Raw genomic sequence first — 20694 nt, forward strand, 5'->3', positions numbered from 1 at the left:
CTGATGTAGATGCGTCCGTGGCGGGGGCACGGGCCTTGCTTCAGGAATTCGGGACCCTTAAGGGCCTATGGGTTAATTGGTCTAAGACCTGCCTCTTCCCCCTGACTTCCCGCTGCGCTCAGCCCGAGGTGCTGGATGGCCTGCGCTGGGAACCGGATTGTCTGCAGTACCTCGGAGTCCAAATATATCACACCATTCGCTCCTTTATGAGGGGAATGTGGGTAGGGCCATGAGGGGCATTAGAGGTAGCATGAGGTTTTGGCGTGTCCTTCCGTTATCTGTAGCAGGGCGGATTGCTTTGTTGAAAATGGTGGTCCTACGGCGCTTACTTTATTTTTTTCGCACGCTACCGGTATGGATCCCACCCTCCTTTTTCCGAACTTTGCGATCCGTGGTGATAGGCTTTATCTGGGGCACTGGCAAGCGACGCATAGCTCTGAATACTTTACTTAGGTCCCGAGAGGAGGGCGGCCTAGCAGTGCCGGACTTCGAATGGTATTATTTGGCTGCTCAACTTCAGTGGCTCACGCAAGCGGTGGTGCGGGAATTTAGAGGACCGGACCGACCGCAGGGCCGGATTGTGCAGCGTCATGTTCTGTCCTTTATTGTGCTCCAGCAGGAGCTTCTGTTGGAGCGGTTGACTCTTGAAGAGCGTACCCTTCGCAGGTGTTGGCTGCGTAGCCACAGGCGGGTGGCGTGTTGCGCCCCATATGCGCCGGAGATTCCCTTGGGCATGTGTACTGCCATCCCGCATGGCGGGGATTGGTCGGCGCTTGCCTGCTGGGAGGACTTCGGGGTTCACATGCTAGGGGATTTATACCGGGATGGTGCCTTGATGCCGTTCGGTGTCTTGAAGGAGGCCTTCGGTCTGCCGAGGGGTGACTTCCTGTTACATGCGGCTTTGGTTACTGGGATCCAGAGGCGCTGGAAGATGGGGCTGATGGAGCCTCCCTCGTCACTGGGCTGCCAGTATGTTGTGATGGCGGCTGGCACCTATAAGGCCATCACATGCCTGTACCGGAGGCTGGCGCTGGCTGATCCTCCCCCCCCCCTTGACGGACTGCGGGAGCGCTGGGAGGCTGACCTTGGTCGGCAAATTCCGGAGACGACCTGGCCTCAACTTGTACGCAGGGCCTGGAAGGGCACCAGTAATGTTCGGTTTCAATTGGTTCAGTATTACACACTCCATAGGGCGTACTGGACACCTGCCAAGATCCGACGGATCTTCGGGGGTGCACATTCGTTATGTCCGCGCTGTGCCGCGGAGGATGCTGATTTTCAGCATATGTTCTGGTCGTGCACAGGGCTTGGCACATATTGGATTGATGTTTGCGCTTGCCTGAATGCGGTTACGGGACGTCAGGTTGATGCAGACGCGGGAGCATGCCTGCTACTCTGGTTTCCCCATACCCCTGCCACCAAAATTACAAGCAAGTTCTATGATTTGGGGTTCATACTGGCCAAGAGGGAACTTACTCTACATTGGAAGTCTAGAGGGGGACCTAACTTTCTGAGGTGGCGGAGGTGCTTCCTGCAATGGGCTGCGTGCGAAGGCTCTCTCAGACTGCAATTGGCTAGGCGTACGGCCGCTGACAAGGCACTAGATACTGCCAGGGCATGGATCGCGCTTGTGACGGATCTGCAGTCACTTTTGGAGGCTGATGAAGGCGGAGAGGCTGGCGATCCAGCGACTCCGGAAAGGGACACGGGGCGAGGGGAGGTGGAGGTGGGTGTGATGGAGGCGGGGAGTTAGACAGTGCGCCCGGGTGCACGGAGGGAGCAGATTCCGTGGGTCGTTTGAGCACGGAGATGGAGTGGAGGTCTTAAGCATCATTGGCTCCTGCCTGGCCTTCTCTGCGGATACATGACCGGAGGGGAGTACCGTCTGCTGAGTATCGGATGGGTTTGACAAGCCGTAATAAGGGAATGGAGGCACACTGACAAGGTGGGGGTAGAGGGGGAGGCGGGATGTTTTGGATAGGGATTGTTGTTGGGGTGGGTAAGGAAGAGATGTGATTGTATGTGCTCCGAACGGATTGTTATGTGAACCAAGATTGTCTGCTGTGTGCACAAAATCAATAAAAAGTTTATATAAAAAAAAAAAACTGAGGATCTGGAAGCTGTAGAGTTTAAGAAAGAAGGTGAACACCTGGACAGGGAGATAACAATTACAACCTGGCTAAATATTGAAATGGTTTATAAAATAATGGCCAATGGTATAATTTTTGAGAAATGGGGCATTAAAGTTTGGAGACCACAAGGACCTTGCTATCCGATGTTGCTGATTCCAATTAAGTCACCTGATACAATGATGCAAAAAAAAGGATGATAAAAAAATAGCTACGGCAGCACAAAAAAGGACGATAAAGAAATAGCTACAGCAGCACAGGTTAGAGTTTTAAAAGGTGCGCCAGGCCCATCTATGGAATTAAACTTCTCATACGGTATCAAGATTAGGAGTAGCCAGTCTGGTTTTGTGAACATGTGAGGCCTTGAAGAAAGTTCCAGAGTTAGTAGATGATTAAAACTGGCTTCCATAAATATTAACAAATGTAAATCCTGAAAAGAAATATTGATGCTGATCAAATCCTTTGAATCTTTGTTCCTGGAACACTAATGGTCTAAAATCATTAATTGAGGACCAATATGTAATAGATTTCTTGAAGGTTTTTAGTATATTAAATTTTCAAGAAACCTGGAACACGTGTACTGAACCCTTTATTGGTTATTTTGATACTGTAATGTCGCAACGCGTGAAGCTTATTCGGGTCGCCCATGTGGTGGTGTTTCCATATATGTTTCTTTGAATCTGAAAGTAGAACACTTTGAAATTGACCTTCAGGTAAAATGGCTGCAGTGTGTTAAATTAATAGCTGGTCATTCTATTATTCTTTTAAATGTGTATTTAAGCTGTAAAAAAAGGTTAGATCCACACAAATTACTCAGTTATGGGGAATGGTAAAAACGTTATATTTTGATCATTTGGACTCAGTATTTATTATCTCAGGTGATTTTAACATGCATTTTGTTGCTTTTAAAAAGCAGACACTTGATTTAAAATGTTTAGCTCAATGGACAGATTGTGAGTTTAAAAAATACAATCTAAAGATTATGCATGACCCGGATAATATCCCTTTTGAACAAAGCAGGTAGTTCTTCTGTAATAGATTATACTATAATGTCTGAGAAATTATATAATTTAGTAAAAAGCTACCAGATAGTCCCAAGGACTGAAAATGATCACAATCGGTTCTCTTTGATCTAGCTCTGGACTATCTGCCAGAAAGTAGGACTCTGATAAAAGCTCCAACAGCTTTTAATCTTAAAAGGCTAACATGGAATGAAAAAACAGAGGAAAATATTTTGGGAGTCCTTGCCTGTTTAATACAGGATGTGCAGTCTGCTCATGGTGAAGGGAAATCCATGGTTGATTTATGGTCACATTTGTGTGACGAATTGTTTGCTGAATTTGCTAGGGATAAGTCCTCCAGGGGTATAACGCTGAACCCTAAGAAACCAGGGTGGTATTCTTCCCACCTACTATATCTAAAAAGAAGGCTTAATAAAGCAATAAGATTAAAGTACAGGAATAACAAAAGGCTATCGCTGTTTATATCTCTTAAAATCAGAGCGTAAAAACAGGGATATAAGAGGGAAATTTGGAGAGCAAAGCAAGCTCCTTATGAATCAACATGGGCAAAGATACATCATGCTTGTAAATCCAAAGATCTGCGGTTATTTTGGAGCATAATTAACAACATCGAGAATAGTAATAATAGAAGCAATAGTGCTAATGTAGATGAAGCAAGTTGGGTGAACTTTTGTCGTTTAAAAATCGATACCCAAGGCCCAGCGTTTGACGGGGGTAATAGTAATAGTCCTACCTACAAGTATAAAATAACAAATGGAGGGAGGCCGGATTGTACTCATCCCCCTCAATGTAGTGTGGATATTGAGCCCTGGCCGCTCGATAAAGTAAAAAAAGTGATGAATAAGATTAGATCCAACGGAGCGCCAGGTCCAAACGGTATTCCGAATGCAATATTTAAAGCTAAATTAAGTAATTGTTTAATGATGTACTTAAATCAGGCCTTATCCCGTTATCATGGCATGGAAGTATTATACAACTAATATACAAATGTGGCCCCCAGGATAATCCGGTTAATTCTCGCTTAATCACACTTACAGACGTAGATGCAAAAAGTTTCGCCTGTTGGATGATTTAGAAGCTTGGGCCACAAAAGAGGAGCTGATTCCTAACTTTCAAACTGGCTTTAGAAAGGGTGAATCACCTCATATTAATTTGATTTTATTAACACTATTAGATGAGAGAGCCAAAACTAGGATGCAAAGATTATATGTGTGTTTCATTGATTTAAAAGCCGCATTTGATTCTGTGCTGCGAAATACTCTTTGGTGGCAGTTAAGGAATTGGGGTATATCGGAAACTCTACTAAAAATGATTATACTTTTATACTCCGACACCTGGTTGCAGATCAAAATTGTCGATGGAAAACATATGACCCGTCGTTTGGCTACTAATGTTTGATCGAAACAAGGCTGTGTTTTGGCTCCTTGCCTTTTTAATCTTTTTATGGCCGATCTGCCAGCTCATTTTAAAAATATTAAATCGCATTTGCCTTCGATTTATGGTAAAGAGATTAAATATCTGCAATATGCAGACGATACCATCTTAATGAGCCAAACAGTCATAGGGTTAAAAAGGTTAATCGATTCTTTTAATTCTTATGTCATACAAAATGGACTAACAATTAATATAAAAAAGACAAAAATAATGACTATGGGAAAAGGGAAACCGAGGATTAAAGAATGGAATATCAATGGCCTGGTAATTGAAAATGTTAAATCATATAAATATCTAGGGATTACTTTTGATGACGGACTGATATTTAGGCAGCATTTTGATAATCTTGAAGCCAGGGGTTCCTCTCTCTCATTTGCCTTTAGAAAATTAAGAGACAAATTATCATGCCCTAACTATGAACATCTAATGAAGGTGATGAGAGCAAAGTTAATTCCATCTTTGGACTATTGCTCCATCATCTTTAGGGGCAAAGACGCGAAATTGCTCGACGATATAGAAATTAGGACATATAAAACCGTTTTTAAGATCCCTAAATATATCAGTCGTGCCAATATAAGATTGGAATTTGGATTGAAGAACCAATTACTAGCGCGACAATTGTCATTTTTTAAGTCAATATTATCATTAGTCCGTTCAGATGAAGGATCTTTAGTAAAGCTGTGTTGGCTCGAAATTTCAGAAGGTGAATATTCGAAGAATTGGCAGCTGTACCTAAATGAATGCTTATGTAATTATGAATGCTCAAAATTAGAAGATGAAATGAGGAGTAAAATAGTTTTTAAGAAAGAAATTAATCAAACAGCCGCATTACTAACGACTATAGCGGATAAGGAGGACTTAAGGAAAAAAAATAATTTCTGGTCAATTGCTAACTCTTTTGGTAGGTTGTCGCCCCAACCCTATCTGTCATAGCATCTAAAACCTTTGATTAAGAATAAATTTATGCACTTGAGGTTGGGAAGATATCCGACAAAAGATGGAATTACAAAATGGGATAATAAATGGTCATCGAGTATTTGCAGGCTTTGTGGGCTAAGTGAGGAAACACCAATGCATATTGTAACTTTATGCCCAGCCTTGGCCGTCGCTTGGAAATCTATCCTTAAACCGATTTTTAATGAACTAGGAGTTAGAACATGTATGAATGCAATTATTACCTGTTTGAGTGGGGTCGATATTAAACTTATTCATCTTTTTGTTAAGTTCATCATCATTTGCAGAAAAGGAATTCAAAAGAGTTGATGGACTAAGTAAATGTATTTTGCAGTAAAATATCTTAGGAATATAACTGGAGAGCTGTTTGAAGTATAATGTTATACCAGCTTAAGGGACTAGTAGTACAATCTAATCTAGTGATGCACATTGCACTTTATTATTGCTTGCGAATGGAAAACAGCTAAACATTTGTATTTATAATACCTACTGCTAACACATGTCACTTTAGTTAAATGCTGCTAAAATAGTATTTGCTGCTAGCATAAGACACTTTAGCAAGTATAAAGCATTTTTATTATTTTTATGTAATGTTTTAATATTTTGTCAATGTCATTTATCAACTCATAACTGGTGGATTATTTTAAGGATGTTAATTGCTTTGTGTATATTTGTTTGCTTGTTTTTTTGGTTCTTTTCTCTTGTTTGTAATGATTTTAATTAATCAACAAATAACATTCTACTACTACTACTACTTACTGGTGACAGTGTAGTTACACTTGTGCCAGATCTGTAGTTCTAGCCCTGCTCTGCAGCACCATGTTCTTGTAACTGTCTTCACCCTTCACTCACACGCCAGTGTATTTTATACTGAAATCTCCACCTAATCTCTTATGACTATTCTTCCACCTCCTGATAGTTGTCGCTTCAGTCTTTTGCTGCTTCTCACCTTTGATTTTACTATTGCTTCCTCAGTATTTTACATCCCTACCTTGACGTTTCTGCCCTTGAAAAGAAGCATGCACACTTTCCACCTTAAAGCCTCTTCTAGTCACCTTACCGACCCAACTATCTTGTACCTTCTGTCCACTCTGCAGGCTTCTCTCATGAGAGGTTTGCATCGTTGGTCATTTCTGCAGTTACCTCCTTGTTGATATTTTCGACCGAGGCTACTATGTCCCACGCGTAAACTGAACTTTTGACTGATCTCTTAGTAACCCCTCACTTTGACCTCTTTCTCCTTTTTTCAGGGATTCCTGGATTCTTGCAATAAATACTACCTGTCAGAGCTAGAGCAAGTTGACTTCCAACAGGAATATGAAGGAGCCAGAGGACGAATTAATAACTGGGTAGAAGAAAAAACTGAAGGTGAGCACCTCCTTATCACCCACATATTCTCTTCAGAATTGGTGCATGATACACGAAAGGTCTGCAGAACCTGTTTTGAGCTGAAGTCCATAATAATCAGTTCTTTCAAATGAAAAGTTACATTTCACAAACGTGATTTATTTATGTTTTTTTCTTTTTAAATCAAGCTGCACACATTTTTAAAATTTGGTACAAGTTAAGGAACTGGAAAAGGGGTGTGGTATCTTTTACTTGCAATGAGTTCCCTAAAAATTGTAGCTGAGCGATATATCTCCTATTCCTCTTACCATTTACTATCTCGATTCCTCAGTTTCATTTTTGCCTAGATGACCAGTGGTCTCCAAAGCTGGAAACCTGTAACCCTTTTGATGCACTTGCACACGTCTTTAATCTTGCATGAGGGGGCATTCTCAAGTCATGCTTAAAACAGCTTCTACCAACCCTCGCACTTGAATGAATCTATTTCCATATATCAGGTAGAAACGTGAACATAGGTGATACCATTTTGAGGGACAGACCCCACTTCTTTGCTCAGACTGATGGTCTGTACTACCCGTTCCAGATTCGTATATTTACAGAGACAATCTTTTTTTCCTTTTCTCTGGAACATTTCAGGTACATGGTGCAACCTGCTGTATATTTTAGAATTCCGGAGCTGCTTAGCTATGCATTGAAGTGGAGTCTGCTTTGAAACAGATTTGAAATGCAGACTCAACGGTGAAAATGAAGAAGTGTTGACACTATTAAAATGTATTGATGTGTTTTGCAAGGATAATATATGGTCCACTTTTTTTGCACCATATTTCCAAACTAGTTCTGTTCTTAGTAATGTAGCCTGTCAGTCCGTCACTCAGACCTACTTTAGTTGAATCTTCTCATTGGAAAACAATGGGGCCCATGAACATAAATGTCCATTAGCTTACAACCAAATGTCAGTTGATTCGCACAAGCTATGTTCACTTGGAAGTATCTTCTCAGAGAATGCAACTCACCGGGTGGCGAACACAGTCACCAACACAGCTAGCACTTGGCGTTAATTTTAAATGTAGTCAGATTAAATACTAATCCTAGGAAAAACTGTTTTATTGTGAATATCCATGCCTCGCATATGACATCTCTTTTTTCCATGCTCAATTAACATCCATTTGGCACTTGACTTACGGTTGATAAGAAGCTTGTAACTTGAAAACCCATGGTCTTGGCATGTAAAGCTGTAGATGTGCATGCTTTGAATGCCCATGCCATCTAGTGTTGGGCTCGGACGTGTACAACGTCTTCCTCTTCAAAGAAATCTTTCGAGTCATGAGATATAGGGATTCCTCCTGCGACTGGTAGTGGGCATGGGTATTGACTCCATAGTCAGATTATTTTCTTATGATATCGGGGTTGGACATACTTCACTGAGGCTCTGATTTAAAGCCATGTGGAGCTCTTCATCAGGGCCTCTTGAGTCTTCCACTCCCAATACCTTTGGACAATCCGTCTTTGCACTAAGGTTTCCCCACCTCTGCAGTGATTCCTCCATTGGATCCGTGTCTTTGGGTTCATCGACACCCTGCTCATGGCTTTGACCCGCTTGTGCCTATTCTATTGGCACATGCTCTCAAGAATGCAATCATGTTAATGGCAAACACGCCCTTTCGCCACTGTTCACAGTGCCTTTCCAAATACTCAGGGGCAAATCACCATTCAGTTTGTAACCTCTTCATGCCGCAGGAGCATAACAAGTCCTCCTATTCTGCCTGCTTCGCCTTCCGTTCCAAAAGGACCATCAGGATTATAGGACTACTTGATGCACAATGGAACTGTACCAAGATGACGATATTCCCAACATCTTTAGGGAAGACGTCTAATAAGTGGAAGGAGAAATCGAGGTTGAACAAGTTGCAGCCTTTAGCCTTGAACCCGATTCACCCTCGGACTCGGAGATCGCAGACCTGCAGCCCACGCCAGGCCAGCGTCGGAAGATGACAACAGTGAGTATTAGTTCTCACCAACAACTCACTCACCGCCCCACCAGGGCCAGGCTTCAGACCCAAAATCACGGACACAGCCTTCTGGGCAGCCACTGCCTCCCAGGTATAGGCGGCACTGATCTAAGCCTTCGGATGCAACTCTACTCCTAGTGCTGAGCAAACCGCCCGAGACAAGGCCCACCTCCATGCAAACCGCTCCCTCAACAACCTCTGGGGTCTTAGCGCTGTCCCTATGGGCACCTGAGAGTCAAAACTTCAGTCGACATTGAACAGCCTCAAAGCTGAAATAGCTTTCGGCGCCCAGTCTACAACCCACAGCAGACTTTGAGGATCGGGAGCTGCCAATTCTTTAACGCCTTCAGAAGGAGGTGGACTTTCGATGGTGAAGACTGTTTATTCATAGGGTTAAAATCCCAGCAAAGATGCAGGAGACACTTCCTCACAAGAGGAAGCTGGCTTTTGAAGAGCGGATAGTATTGGAGCCCCCTCCAATTCTGAAAAAGCTTCAAGGCGGGGGCTCCAGTGCCCTGACCTGATGACCTCCTCCTTCGTACCAACCAGTTCTACATCCCCCCTCACCACCACAGGGACATCAGCTTCCTTCCCGGTATGGCTCTACACATTCTTCATATAGGGATGGAAGCCCTCAGCACTAGAACCCTCACAATGTTCCCTATGACCCAGAGCCTCAGGAGTATGGGGATGTACCAACAGGTGAGAACAACTCCGATCTCTACCCTACCAAGCTTTTCTTCCAGACAACACTACCTCTTACCACAAAATAATTCACAGGTCGGCCACGTATCACAAGGTAGGCCTACACTCTATTGCAGAGGAGGATGACTTCCTAGTACTACTCTTCCACATACACTGCGTTCCATATAGTTTTTGCCCATGCTTAAGGGGGTGCTTAAGCCTACACAGGATGTCTTTAAAGACCCAATCAAGACTAGGATAGTCGCCCAAAGGTGTATTTAAAAAACAATTCACTCGCAAGCCGTCACCCTTGTCCCACCCTAAATTAGAGACCAGCACCCGCCAGACTCGCTGGTGGTGCACACTGGCCATAAACCGGCAAATGCACAGGGAACTGAGGAAGCCCTGTCACCAGATAAAGCAAGAAAATCGAAGCAGCAAGGAAGTGAGTTACCAGACATTTTGCAACTTATTGGCAGATCAACAACTCCGTAGGGTTGTTTTCCAGATATTGCTGTGGCCATTATGATAAAATGTGTGACCTAATATAGGATCTCCTCGACCAATATATAAAACGGGCTCAGGAAATGATAGCGTAAGGGCGAAGATTTTCCATCACCACCATTATGTGTGCTCTAGATGTGGCTGACAACTCAGCCAGAGGCATTCACTCCAGTGTCCTGATTTGCAAACATACTTGGCTCTGTGTCTCTGGCTTCAAGCCAGAAGTGCAGCAGCATCTGATCAACATGACCTTTGATGGGAAATACCTCTTTGGGCCTCCAAGCTTATCGCATGCTTGAAAAAATCAGAAAAGACAGACACAGCCAAAGCAGTAGGAGCTATCTAGTCTCCATCATCCCATGTAACTTTTAGTCACTCACAATTCTGTGACCGTGTCAAAGCCACTGCCCCAGAGGCAGCAGCACCAGTCACACGCCTCCTGGATCTATTTGAGGGGGTGCCTATAAAGAAAACCATTCCAAGTTCACGGGTAGATATGGGGCGACTGAGGAAGCCTCACCCACCAAGCAGTGGTTGCTTCTTCCTCATCGATCACGCAACACCTGTCTGGGGATGTCTGCAGGGGTCCCTTCAACAATGGCGAAACATCACCTCAGACCAATGGGTTGTCCATTACAGACAAGGGTTACTGCTTGAAGCACACTACCCCACCACAAAACAAACCCCCCTGCAAACACTCCCTTTCATTAGAACACCAACAGCTCCTCCAGAACACATTCTTACTGACGGGGGCAATAGAGCCCACTCATCATCAAGAACATGGCAAACCGGTGTACTCGCTATACTGTCTTAATTCCCAAGAAAGACCAGTCTCCTGGGTCCATATTAGAACTCTGGCCCTTCAACAAGTATATCCTATCGAAGCATTTCCACATTGTCATGCTCAAGGACTTCATTCCATTATTGCAGCACAGCAATTTCATGGCTGCCCCCGACTTGAAGGGTACCTACAGCACTTTCAGTTCAAAGTTCTGACCTTTGATGTAACCTCTGCCCCCAGAGTTTTCACCAACTGTCTTGCAGTGGTAGCCACTCATGTCCGGAAGAGCGGCGTCCACATCTTCCCATACCTTGCTGAGTGCAAGCAAGCAGCAGTTTTAGGTTCACACGCAAATCACCTTCGATTTCCTCCATGATCTAGGTTTCACTATCAATGTTTTCACCTCCAACCCCTACAAATACAGCCCTTTTTAGGGGCAATACTGTACTCAGTCACCGGGAAAGCTTATCCCAGTCACACTGGGGCCAAGCCTTTCAGCTCCTGCTGTCTTTCTGCCAAATTGTCAGCTACCCTTAAACAGTGATACACCTCCTCTGCATGATGACCTCCTGCATCGCTATAGTTTTCCATGCCTGCTTATACAAGCTTCCGCTCCAAGAGTTCCTGGCAGCACAGTGACCTCAAGCGGAGGGCCTATATAAGATATAGTGTTGTTTTGAGTCAGCACCCATCGCTCTCTGCAGGTGTGGGTCAGCAATAGTCTGTTGCGGTGCAGGCCTTTTGTAGACCCAGTCCCCCAGTGCACTATGGATGATCTGCTCAGGGATATTTGCTTACGCTTTTCTGCCTCTCTCACGATTCGTGATTCAGATGTTTTGGCAAACCTCTGTCACCGTCCTCCCAGTAGCTCCCATGTGGGCTAGGAAGCCATGGTTCACAATTCTCCTCTGGTTGTCTGTAGTCCCTCTCTAGAACCTTCTGAACAGGCTGAGTCTTCTCACTCAACACTAAGAAACAGTACTATTCAGAGTCCCTGTCATTAAAGCCTTTATGGAAGGGCGTAAAAGGATTACCCCTCCCAGATTACATCCAGTCTCGTCCTGAAATCTTAGCATAGTCCTCACTAGGCTCATAGGACCCCCTTTTGAGCCGGCTCAATCTTGTCCTCTCCAATTTTTGTCATGGAAAGTAGTGTTTCTAGCCGTCAGGCTTGTGCACAAGATCCAAGCTTTCACAATGGAAGAGACGCTGACAGGTAGTCCTTGTAAATAACCCAGACTTTCTACCAAGCTGGGGTCCCCTTTCCACCTCAACCAGACAAATAAACTCCTGGTTTTCTTTCCATGCCCAGACTCACTAGTGGGGAGAGACCTTCACACACTAGACCTAGAGGGCCCTCATGCACTACATTGATTGGACAAAATCATTTTGTAAAATGCAGCAATTATTTGTTGAGATTGTAATGGGTGCAGGAGAAAGGCCCTACTGTGGTATTGGGTGATGCACAGTCTGTTTGGTGTGTTGTTGAGGTTGTGGAGGATGGCGGAGGAGTTGTTCTTTTTGTGTCCTGTTCAAGAGCTGTAATAACGTAAGAAATTGGATTATTATTTGGGATGAGTGACCATGTTAGGGTGGGCTTTCAAAGGGACGAGATGAACCTGAACACAACCCCCTGTTAGCTATGGAAAAAGCTTAACATAGGGTAATGTGTAAAGTAATTATGCAATAGTAAAGTAAAAATGCAAAACAATAAAACTCCCAAAATAAATTTAAAAACCAGAGTACGATTTAATAAACACAATGACACCAAAATGAAAAAAATTCAATAAGGGGAACAGGTGATATAACTTTTTTTAGAGAAAATAGCACCACAAGATAGTCAATGGTCGCAATAGACCAGGACCGGGCAGAATTTTAGGCTGACCGCAAGAGAGCGCGGGTTGGAAACACCAGTCAGGTTCATCCTGGTAAAAGATTTTACCTCCTAACCTAGGGGTCTATTATAATAGCGGTTGGATCGGCTCCGCCATATGGGTGGTGGCGATCCACACGCAATTATCAACTGCCCGCCTCCCATTTCCTCCCCGCCATATTACGATGGCAGGGGGGACCCCGGCGTACGGAAAGACCGTCCACCGATTTTCCGCCGGTTGACGAGTCGACCGGGTGGCAAAGGGGCTGGATATGGTGGCGGTGTCTGCAAAACACCGCCTTCCATATTACCATACAGGTGGAGAAGTGCCTTTCCATGGCGGAAGGCATGTGGTGCCTGAATGCGGGAGCCCGTTGCGGGCCCCCAGGTTGTTGGGGGGGTGCACATGGGGGTGGGGGGGGTACCTATGGTCCCCCCTGCATGTGAATTCAAGACGTGGCAGGCACCGCGTGGTGCCTGCCAAGTTGTGCATGCAAATGCAAAGGGTGCTTCCACAGCATTGTGGTCAGCGGTGCAGTGAGCACCGCCCGCCACAATGTTGTTGATTGGGGTATGCCACTACCACCATGGCGGTGGCATCCTAATTGCTGGTGCGGGACCACTGCCCGCCATCCTAATAGGCCCCTTAGTCTTAAGTCCCAACCAAACACCGGAGTATACTTTTAAGACCTCAGTAGATGCACTTCGAGACCCGTAGGGTGTCACACAGACTCCAACTGCAAAATCCAGTCCTGGTCTAGTTGCCACTGGTCAGCTGAGTATTTCCAGAGAAAGGTATTTTGTGGCTTGTTGTCTCCCGTAGCCACAAAGGAGGTCAGCCAACTGACCCTTGGAGGCCACTTCCTTGTGCTTTGTACAAGAGTGAGCAGGTACCATCCTTTAGGGCTCCTCTTGGGTCTCACACCGCAGATCCAATCCTCTTCTAATCTTCCAGGTCTTCCTGATCTGGACCAGCAGGTCCAGAAAAGCTTCTGAAATGGGTGCCGGAGGCGCCACATTTATGCCTGACACTAGCCAGTGGGTGGGGGGGTCTCATGGCCCCTCCATATTTAATGGGGTAAAAGTTCCTGGCCCATGACCTGCCTAGTTCAGCAGTAGTCTCTGTTAGCCTTTCTGCAAACAGGTTGGAAATGCAATGCATCGGGGCAAAAACAAAATGCCTAAGGCCTTCTGCCATACTAAACTTCGCTGAGTGTGTGAGTGAGGAGTTTACTATAGTGTTCTGAGGGTCCTTCTACATCTGACACTACAATTCAAATTGAGACAGGCACTGTAACCATAATAAACCTAGAGGCAGAAATCTGGTAGGGCATAAGCAGAGCCCTCAGCACCAAGACAGATAATACATGGTGCCGTTCGCAGCCGTTTTCCTTTCCTTTCGTTGGGGCAGAGAGACTGACACTGCATAAACCCACTGGGAGCTGAAACCAGGGATCTTCACCAGCACGCTTGCAGGGGCCGGGACTGCGAGAACCAGGAAGCATCAACAACCCAGCGCACCTGGTGTCTCTTCCCGCCCCCCTGCTTCAGGCTATTTACGGCTCGCAGCCCCCTCTCCGCGGGAGCCGCTCGCAGCCGTTTTCCTTTCCTTTCGTTGGGGCAGAGAGAACCAGGAATCAACGCGCATCCCAGCGCACCTGGTGTCTCTTCCCGCCCACTTTCATCACTATATCAGCACGCCACAACACGCGCACGGGACTAAGGCCGGGGCTAAGCCTGGGCAAAGGGCTGGCCGTTTGAGGCCGTTCGAGGACGGCAGAGACCGGGACCGGGCTACCCCCTGTGGTTGTAATCTTCAACTATCCCAGTCGCCACCTGGTCCTTTCCACACTGAGGTCGTGATGTGCACCAGTGAAACAAGGAGCAAATCGACGCTGGCTGCGGCAGGAGCCGTTAAAGGCACCATCGATAATTATTTTGTCAAGGCGGGATCACTTCTGATAGATGAAATTTCCGTGCTTGAAAGACGCATCTCCCAGGAAATTGAGTGGGTGAGGAGATCATCAATGGGCCCACTGGCCCTGGCCAAGACCCCTGAAGGAAGGTCAGAGGCTATCATTACTAACCTCGAGGGGCTGGAGGCGAATCTATCAACCACTGGCCCAAACCTTACCAGGGAGGCCTTAAACGACCTTGAGGACGTGAGTCTAATGACCCCACCGGTGGGCCAAATACTACCTATCCCACTTCTAATCCCCAGCTCAGGCTCTGGCTCTGACTCTGCCATAGCCACTATGAGCGATAATGTTTCGCATCCTGCAAGGGGGGTAAGGGAAGGGGCAATCCAAAAAAAGAGGAAAGGAGGACAAACAAAGGGAGGATGTAGGGCAAAAACACCTAAGGCTACCCCCGTAAACGATGTTGTCACTTCTGGTAGTAACACCCTTGGCCAACTCTCCAAGACTAGTGCGGAGGCTCTTCCAGTACTCACTGCATCAAAGGGTACTTCCTCTCACCCCATTAATATTTCATTGGACTCCTCTAGTGAGGACATAACACTCACAGACATAGGTGCACTTTTTAGGTCCCTTCTAGCCCCCCTTGAAGCCCGGCTGATTAAGATCGAAGCCAGACTAGTCAACATCGAAAAATTCACAGTCCAGCTGGCAGATAGCCTGAAAATAGAAATCAAGGGAGCTAAAAGGGGGTTGGAACCAAACCACAACAAGGGCACTACGAAAAAAGACACAGTTAATTCCCAAAATGCACAACACAAATCCAATAAAACTATGACCCCGCAACCCCAGACTACAACAAATAAAACAACCTTGCCTACACTAACCCAGCCATCATCTCATTCCCCCCAATTACAACCACAGATCCCAAAGTTATTGCTGCTTCTTCATCAGACAAACCCATAGTGACCCTAAACTCAGAGACAACATTCCAAACAATCCTCGTAAAATTAAACCCATGAACCTACCACCAGAAGCCTCCCCCTACAGTCATCTTGGTGGGAGTACCCGAGCTAAAATCCACTGCCATAGAGACGATCAACTCCCTTAGGAACAAAGTCATTAACTGGTTGTCCATATATAGACCTCTTCCGCATGGTACAACTAGCGATGTTCTTATGGTGAGGCGAACCAACTGGGTTGGAAACACGAGGAAAACAATTAGAGGTGACTGTGTGGTGGTTAGTTTTAGAGAACACAGGACAGCCTCTTACATCTGTAGCTGTGCCCTTGAAGACCAAGTGAGCCAAATCCAGTCTCTCCCTCTCTCATTCTTCTACCCATCGAACATGTACCACTCAGAAGATCAAAGATGGGGATACCACCAAGAATTATTAGAAGAGTGGGAGAGAGATCGTGATGGGAGGAGGGATACCTACTCCCATTGGAGCACGGCCCCCGAATATTTACCTCAATATGGCGATGAAGAGGGATGAGAGTTTAGCACCAGGAGGAGGGGTGAAAGGGCGGGGAAGAGCTAGAGGAGTCCCGGGACCCTACAGAATCCACCAGCCAGCTTACCTCCAGACCTCAAATAGGTATAGCAGCCTCGAAATGGTTGATTGACTGCTTAAGCCGACAGTTAGGGACCTGCATCAACCAGATGACTTTGAGGTTGGATTCACCCTCTGTGAACAACCCCAAGTCTCACGAGAGGGGATAACTGCTTCTAATGATCTTACGCTGTGCCAAGATCCTGGTCTCTCCACAACTGAGATACTGGGGAATGGTAGGAAATCAGGGCCCGGTCACGAGGATTTGCCACAAGATCTAACGGCAAACCTCGCCACAAACGTTTTACCACCCCCAAGAACCCCATTCCTTAATTTGATTTCTTGGAATATAGCCGGGCTGGGAAACAAAACTGATAGTCCGGAGTGGGCTTCTTTTGTCAATTCAAAAGGCATTTGCCTCTTTCAGGAAACTTGGGCAAGAGAGGAACATACACAACCGGGGTTTGCAGTGTTTTCAAAACCTGCTAAATGGGGGGGTAGGGGACGTCCATCAGGAGGGTTGGCTACTTGGGTGGCCTCTCATCTAGGTTGCCAGGCTAGAAAACTACCAGTTGACTCAGATGACATACTACTGGTTCTTCTAGAATCTCCAAATTCTACCAAGTTGATGACAATAAATGTCTATTCGCGACCTGTAGTTTCGCAACGCGAATCTAATACCATTGAGGAACTCTCGGCCTTCCTGAGTGAAATTCCAAGAGACCTCCCATATGTGGTTGGAGGAGATTTGAACTCGCACTACGAGCCATCGCCCGGCCTTCTTGATGGACCCTCCCTAGAGGAGGATTTAAGATGGCTGATACCTGCTACGTTGGCACCGCCCCCAAGAGCCTGGACCTCTCTTGCATTGCAGATCACCGCACTCACCCTCAACCATGGTCTAAGGGCTTGTAATGGGCGTACTAAATCAGATACCCCAAGTAAATGCACCTACAACAAGATAGGAAGGGAATCTAGATTAGATTACGTTCTAGTCCAATTGTCCTGCTGGCAACGAATCAACGATTTCAGGGTACTGGACAGAGGGGATAGCAATCACAATGCCCTCGAACTCGAATACGCCATACCAGGCATCGAGGACTTGGGTCAGGACAAAGAAAGTCCAAAGACAGGGTTACTCCTGGAGAACAACAGGAGAAGAGTCAGGTGGGGGAAACTGGTTACAAGTGGCGATAAGTTACCCAGGCTTTACGCTAGAATTACCCCTGTGCTGGAAAAAGTTTTTGATCTCGGTGCAGATCTGGGGAATGTGAAAAATAGAGACCAGCTATGGCGAACACATGGAGAATTAATTAGCACCATGGAGTCTGATCTCTTTTTAAAGGGTACTGTTAGATCCAGTGGGATGCATAATAAGTCCTGGTATAATGCCACATGCCGGGACTCGAAACGTGCACTCCTACTCGCTATCAAGGCGCGTAGTTGTAGGGAGGAGATACAAGCCAGAAGACGGGCATATAAGACACTACTGGTAAATGCCAAGGCCGAGTGGGACCAACAATATTGGGAGGAACTCTCTGGAGCATTAGCCACCAAAGATTCGTCCGGGCAGCAATTGCGGGCCTGGCAGCAGGTAAAGCACTGGTGCTCGACGGAGTGCCTGGAGACCTCTATAAGCAGGAGCCAAGGATATGGGCTCCCTATCTCCTGCTAATATTTAACGCAATCCTTAGGGGAATGGACGTCCCGGATACTTGGCTGGGCGCAGAGGTGGTCCCAATATATAAAAAGGGTTCCTCTCTCCTCCCAGCCAACTATCGTCCAATAAGCCTTATCGACGTGTCTCAGAAGTTGTTCGGTAGGCTGATTTTGGACCGATTGCAGAACTGGCTTGAGGAAACGGACACCCTGAGCCCATTTCAGGCAGGTTTCAGGAGTGGGGTCTCTACAATTGATCAATTGTTCAGATTAAACCTCATGTACTGGAAGACTGCATTGATCGAGGGCGGCACCCTGTACACGGTTTTGTGGACCTACGTGCCGCCTTCGATCTGGTGCCAAGAACAAAACTGTGGAGGGTAATGGAAGAGCTAGGTGTTCCCAATGACATTCTTGCAATCTTGATGAGACCATATCACAACAACTTTGCACGCGTCAGGTGCGGGAGAAGTGGCAATTTAACTGAAAGATTCCCCGTTCGCAGAGGGGTGAGACAGGGCTGTGTGCTTGCACCGACCCTGTTTTGCCTCTTTGTGAACGGGGTAATCGCGCACCTGGCGGGAATTGCAAACACCGACGCCCCAAAATTGACAGGCAGCAGGGTGCCCGCAATTATGTTTGCGGATGACACCCTGCTGCTGTCCAAATCCCCGATGGGTATACAGCGGGTGTTAGACGGCTTCCTGGATTTCTGCACGGAAAGAGGACTTGAAATTAAACAGCAGAAAACCAAATTCATGATCCTAAACCCCACGCCCTTCAAGCGCCCAAACCCCCTGCTCGGCACAGTGCGCTTGGAAAGGGTTAACACTATAGAGTATTTGGGAATAACACTTAACCAGAATCTCACGTGGGCGGAACATCAGTCAAAGGCAAACATTAAATTGGCCCAGAAGGCAGGTGGAATCATGAGAATTGCGACCAAGTCATCACACCGCCCTCTCAGCCCCGCTATTCAAATCTACAAAGCACAGGCACGGGGGGGGTCCACTATGGGGGTGAGATGTGGGGCCACATTCCATCATCCTCTCTGTTAATTACAGAGAACAAATTTTTGAGGCAGCTGACTGCTCTTCCACCAAGTACCCCACTGCTACCCTTGAGACTGGACCTGGGCGTGAGGCCCATTACGGAGGAACTAGGGCTCAGGCCACTAACATTTTGGCGTCGCATTTAGAGTAGCCAAGATCTTCTCCACTATAGATTGGAGCTGCAGGAATTTCTAGCCCTACCCAACGCAACTAAGATTCCTTGGCTAAAATACATTAAGGCAATCTGTGAGATCCTCGGATTACCGGACCTATGGTTAGACCCGGGAAGTACATCCACCAGGATCCCAAGGAAAGCGCTGTCCAGGGTATATTATGATAAAATGCCTTCTCGAGCTCTGGACGGTGCGCGTGAGGGTTCTTTGTCACGCTGTTTCATCAAAATTAAAGACTTCTACAACCTGGAAAGTGTCTTGGATGGCATGACCCCTGCCCTAACGAGGAAATTATTCCTGCAATGGAGATACGGGACCCTTCCTTTAATGTCCTTCACCAAAGCATGGTCGCGTCGGCCGCCCACGGAAAAGTGCCCGGCATGCGACCATACAAAGGCGAATGAGGCCCATGTGATTTTCTTTTGCCGAGCCTACCAGAGAAGCAGGAAATTCTGGCTGGTTCCCCTTCTTAAAAACCTGGGTTTTAGAACATTTTCACCAGCGTACAGAATCTTAAAGACAGACTTATCTCCGCCAATTGTGGCAACATTTTTAACTGCGATGTGGCACACTCGAAATCGACTGATCAAGATGCATGGAGAACTTTGAAAACTGCCACTCTTTGACTTATTGCCAAATCTTAATGCTTTTAACATTAATGATTACTTGTAATTTGATTTTAACCAAATGCAGCTATTTTGTATATCTTTTATGATCTTGTGATCGAAATAAAGATTTGGATTGATTGATAATACACAAGAATGGGCCCCACCCTGCTAATCCTGTTGAGCTCAGAGGATTCTTCTCTACCCATACAAGTCAGCGTATATAGGTTGCTCCTGGGATGCATTTTGCACCTCATGCGACGCATATTCAAGGATTGGTCACAGGCTGACCGCTGGCACAGGCTTATGTTAATTAGTCTTCTGACAGTCCAGGCAGGTGAAGGGTGACTTTCTAAAAGTTGTTCCTTAATATTTATTAAAAATGTACCTTCACTATTGAAGTCTAATTTTAATAACTATGAAAAATAATTGTTCAATTATTTTCTAGCTATTCTCTTTGCTGAGTTAACAGTATTAGGATTTAATATTTCTTCTCATTATTTCTCTGAGCCAGCATTCCTACAGTGAAAATTGGTTTTTGGTGTTACTTATTGTAAGGACAAGTTATCTTTACATTTCTACATGTCCTACTTTTAAAAACCACGAAACCTGCATTGTGAGCTGCAAGGCTTGCATAGGGGTGAGTTGCTCATTAATAGGTAAAACCATTCCTTTTAAATGTCAAAAGTTGAGTTTGACAATCGTCACTGCAGTTTTAAAACTGCAGTTATCAGGGTGCACAGGGAGGCCTAATGCCATGTTTGCACTGCAACTGTAGTAGGTGGCACAATGTGCTGCAGCCCACTAGTGGCATTTAATTTCCAGGCTTTTGTTAGGCTTTCCACATCGCGTACTACGGACATATTGTCAAGTTACATATATCAATTAGGAGTTAGGCAATTCAACAGTATATAAATGGGGAGCACAGGCACTTGGTTAGCAGGGGACGGGTACAATGCACAGAGTTCTAAAGCCAGCAGAAATATAGGCTTTGGCAAA

The 20694-nt window shown here is 45.8% G+C and overlaps 1 protein-coding gene across 1 annotated transcript in view; it reads left to right on the forward strand.

Moving 5' to 3' along the window:
• Nucleotides 1-20694, forward strand: part of LOC144829159 (leukocyte elastase inhibitor-like) — a 415450-nt gene that overhangs the window by 209259 nt on the left and 185497 nt on the right. Inside the window, exon 7 of the mRNA XM_078688016.1 lies at nt 6790-6907. Coding sequence (XP_078544142.1) covers nt 6790-6907 — 118 coding nt within the window. The remainder of the gene's footprint in view (nt 1-6789; nt 6908-20694) is intronic.

Source organism: Lissotriton helveticus, chromosome 4_1 (assembly GCF_964261635.1).
Source record: "Lissotriton helveticus chromosome 4_1, aLisHel1.1, whole genome shotgun sequence".
In the NCBI taxonomy this organism is placed as follows: Eukaryota; Metazoa; Chordata; class Amphibia; order Caudata; family Salamandridae; genus Lissotriton; species Lissotriton helveticus.